Here is a 4,283-nt window from a genome sequence, read left to right as displayed (position 1 = left end):
GGGGAAATGAGGGTCCCCTGCCCAGGCCTGACACCTCTGGCAGAGGCATCAGGCCTGGGCAAGGGGCCGATCCTGCGATTGGAGGGTGATGGGGGTCAACGCCTGAGGGCTCCCAGTATGTGAGAGGGGGCAGGCTGGGCTGAGGGACACTCCCCCCCCCCACCCAGTGCACGAATTTTGTGCACCTGGCCCCTAGTGTAAAATAAAACTGTTAAATAAAAACACTTAAAATTGTATTGTTATTAGAGTATATAAAAAGTTATTGAAGCCATGGGTATAGAAGTGATTGCTTTGACATATTTTTCTTAAAATCTGAAAAATTTTCAGCCACTTTTAATTACGGCTGTTCCCCATTCTTTCTATTCTCTCTTTTTGTATCTCTGATAAATCGCTCTGTTAGATTTTTCTCCATGTCTCTGAAATTCTTTGGTCATATTTACTATTACTTTGTCTCTCGGTGCTATGTCCTGAATAATTTCTTTAGTTCTTACTTCTGGTTCTTTAATTATCTCCTGAGCTGTGTGTAATTAATCCTACACTAAGCTCCCGTTTTTAGTTATTATATTTTTTATTTCTAGTAGTTCCATTGCGTTTTCTTTCCTATGTGCCTGGTCAGTTTCAATAGTCTCTTTTCTGTTATTTGTCCAACTTTCAATACCTTCCCATTTTTAAAACATGTGCATATGTAATTTACCCCACATCTGCTAAATAGCTGTACTCCTAAGGTTTTATTTTGTAATTTGCTTAAATTCTGACTATTTCTCATATTAGCTTGTCTAATTGTGATTTCTGATTGTGATAGTCAGCCTTGACTAAGCCTTCAGTATTACCAGAAATTCTCTTCTATTTGCTTTATCAACTTTCCTATTTTTTTGTAATGGATTTTTGTCAGACATTCCTATCCTTCATAAAGTTCTCCAGTCTCTTCTGTCATAAAAAACAACAACAAAAAGACAAAAGCAAAGCAAACAACAACAACAAAAAATGGGTTTTTCCTTTGGTTCCATTTATTTTACATTCATCTGACAAATGTTTATTGCACATCTACTATGGACTGAACTCTGTGGCAGGTGCTGAAGATTCAGGGTAGCACAAGATAAATCTATTCCTTCTCTTTGACCCTGGCCAGGTAGCTCAGTTGGTTAGAGCATTGTCCTGATAAGCCACGGTTGTGGGTTCGAAATCCAGTCAGGGCACATACAGAAAACAGCTAGTGAATGCCTAAATAAGTGGAACAACAAATTTATCTCTCAAATCAATACATAAAATTTTAAAAAAAATATATTCCTTCTATTCTAGGGTACTTGAAATCTGGAGGGATGCAGATGTAGATTTAAAAAACAGTATATACTTATCCCCCGCATAATGATGTTCTAGTCAGTGATGGACCTCATATACCTAGTACATGGTGGTCCCATAAGATTATAATGGAGCTGAAAAATCCCTATCGTAATTTGTATTAAAGTATAACATACAACTGTGTACAGTACAGAATACTTGATAATGATAATAAATGACTATGTTACTGGTTTCTGTATTTCCTGTATTATACTTTTAATTGTTATTTTAGAGAATACTCTTTCTACTTATCAAATTTTTTTTGCTGTAAAACGATGCCATGTTAGGCTACCAGAAGCCTCATACATCTTGTGTTTACTATATCTCTTGATTGCATTGTTTTCTCATGCTTGATTTGACCTCGTGTGTAGTTTTGTGGAGTGACGTGCTGTACAAGTTTGTAGCCAACAAGCAATAGGCTATATACCATTTAGCATAGGTATGTAGTAGTATACCTATATCATCTAGGTTTGTGTAAGTGCACTCTGATGTTTGCACAACTAGGTTTGTGTAAGTGCACTCTGATGTTTGCACAACTACAAAATCACCTAACAACACACTTCTAAGAATGTGGTCCATGCACGGCTGCAGATATAATTAATTAAAGTTGTGACAAAGGAAAATCAGTCAGATAGTGGAAAGTTAACAGGACAACAAAGTTCATTTAGTACTAGCAGTTTTCCAATAATATTTAGAGTAAATATTAAGAGGAGTCTAGATCTTAAGAGGATAAGGAAGTAACTACTTCTAAGTAGGGGTTTAGGAACTATGTGTTTGGCAAGCCACAGGATGAGGTGTGAGAGTTACTAGAAACTGTTGTATCAAGTTTTAAAGTTAAATGTCTCTAAAGTGGAAATTTTGGACATATTTTTAGTGCCATGTTCAATTTTCAGGCATTTTATGTTTAATTAACTTTAACCTCTAACATTGAGAGATATTAATTGATAATGGGGCTTGGCTTTTATTCTTTTTATTATTGTTGAAACTATATGCTGCAACTTAGCTCCATTAAGCTGAATATATACTGGAGGCCTGATGCACAAAATTTTTGCAAGGAGCTCGGCCCTCACAGCCCTGATTGCCTTGGCCAGCCCTGCAGCCCTGGCTTCGTCTGGAAGGTTGTCCAGAAGGTTGTCCAGACACTTGTTCTGCTCTTCGGTCTAATTAGCATATTAGCTCTTTATTATATAGGATGTATTGGAGGCCCAGTGCACGGGATTTGTGCATTGGTGGGGGGTGTGGCCTGTGGGGATCTGTCTGCTGTGGGAGCGCTGCTTATCCCCATCAGCCAAGCGACGCTCCTGCTGTGGGAGTGCACTGACCACCAGGGGGCAGCTCCTGTGTTGAGCTTCTGCCCCTTGGTGGTCAGTGCTCATCATAGTGTCTGGTCAACCCGTCGTTCTGGTCGTTCCACTGTTTGGTCGCTGGGCTTTTATTTTTGGGTGATTTAATTTTTTCAAAATGGCCTTGAAGAAGAATAGGTGCAGGAAGGATGAGGAATAAAAGCATGATAAAACTGCTTGAGCATCCTCTCGAAGGGTATTAGAAATTGAACTCCTTGGAATTGAGAGTCGTAGGCAGATTTACCTACCCACCATCCACCCACCAAAACAACCAACATTTATTAGGATCTACTTGTGTTAGGCATTGTGCTGCATTTTGAGGTTGTAAAGATTATTAAGACTTTCAGAGTAATCAAGGGATGTTAGTTCATTTTTAGCACTAGTGTTTTATAAAATATTGGGAAAACAGTGATCATAGTTTTCACATAGAAATTATATTAGAGGTAATCAATTTGAAAAAGCCTTTAAAAATGGTATATATGGGTTGCAACAATTTTTAAAAAATTATATTTCCACATAAAAGGATAACTATAAGAATTTTATATTTTTACTCTTTATCTTGGTTTTGATTTTATAATTTGAGTTAAATATTCATGACAATGAATACAGTGTGCATATTTTATTTGATTTTAAGTTCAAACACATTTTTTATGCATTGACAATCATGATATTTTTATTGCAGATCTCATTTTAGAGAGCACTAATATCTATATCCTGAGCCAAATGAGGCAAAAAGAAAAGATATATTTATATTATCCCCTCATAAAAGAGTCGATTATGGTTGGACTATAGGATATTATTATTAACAACAATATTACTGATAATATATTAGTGCTAGAGTATACAAAACATTCAAAGTTCATTCTCATTTGATTTTCAGAATAGTCTGATTAGGATGAATAAGATTTATCTTCATTTAAATAGAAAAAAAGATTAGAAAAATTGTGATATACTCTGCATCATATGGATAATAATGGCATATAATACCATTATTGACATCTCAGCATATATTTAGACTATAATTTATATTTTTATTTTGTAGATGAAAATAAACTGTTACCTGCAAGATCAGGATGTACAATAGAAGATCATGTGATTTCGGGAAATGTAGAAGAATTTCGTAAAGATTTTATTTCAAGAATATGGCTGACCTACAGGGAAGAATTTCCTCAAATAGAAGGCTCATCTTTGACAACAGACTGTGGTTGGGGCTGTACATTACGAACTGGCCAGATGCTATTGGCTCAAGGACTCATACTACACTTTCTTGGTAGAGGTAAATCAAATATCTGTTTTTATTGTTTTGTTTTATTTTAATTTGAACGCCAGCTTTTAAACTGCATAAAATTCCCTGAGGTTAATTTCTTGACTCCCTAATGTCTTCTAAAGTTGAAACTAATCTAACATATTGCATCCTTATTGAATTGGGTGAGGTATGACTTATACATAAACTTTCATGATTCCCCTTTCAAAAACACATGTGGAACATACCTATTATTCTTGGTTACTACCATGAATTAAGATTAAGTAAGTTCAATTTTTAGTAGCCTTTGTTTTGGTGTGGTTATTATTTACTTACTAGAGGCCCAGTGCACGAATTTC

The 4,283-nt window shown here is 35.8% G+C and overlaps 1 protein-coding gene across 11 annotated transcripts in view; it reads left to right on the top strand.

The window, feature by feature from the left end:
- Window positions 1-4,283, top strand: part of ATG4C (autophagy related 4C, cysteine peptidase) — a 93,959-nt gene that overhangs the window by 37,965 nt on the left and 51,711 nt on the right. For all 11 annotated transcript variants that reach the window (XR_001364397.1, XM_014549274.1, XM_014549270.1 and 8 more), the window contains one exon: window positions 3,724-3,957. Coding sequence is in view for 10 of the 11 variants with exons in the window: in XM_014549274.1 (XP_014404760.1) it covers window positions 3,724-3,957 (234 nt within the window). In the remaining variant the exon portion in view is untranslated. The remainder of the gene's footprint in view (window positions 1-3,723; window positions 3,958-4,283) is intronic.

Source organism: Myotis brandtii, unplaced genomic scaffold (genome assembly GCF_000412655.1).
Source record: "Myotis brandtii unplaced genomic scaffold, ASM41265v1 scaffold540, whole genome shotgun sequence".
Lineage (NCBI taxonomy): Eukaryota > Metazoa > Chordata > Mammalia > Chiroptera > Vespertilionidae > Myotis > Myotis brandtii.
Note: the sequence above shows the minus strand (reverse complement) of the source record. Positions and strands in the feature narration are given on the sequence as shown.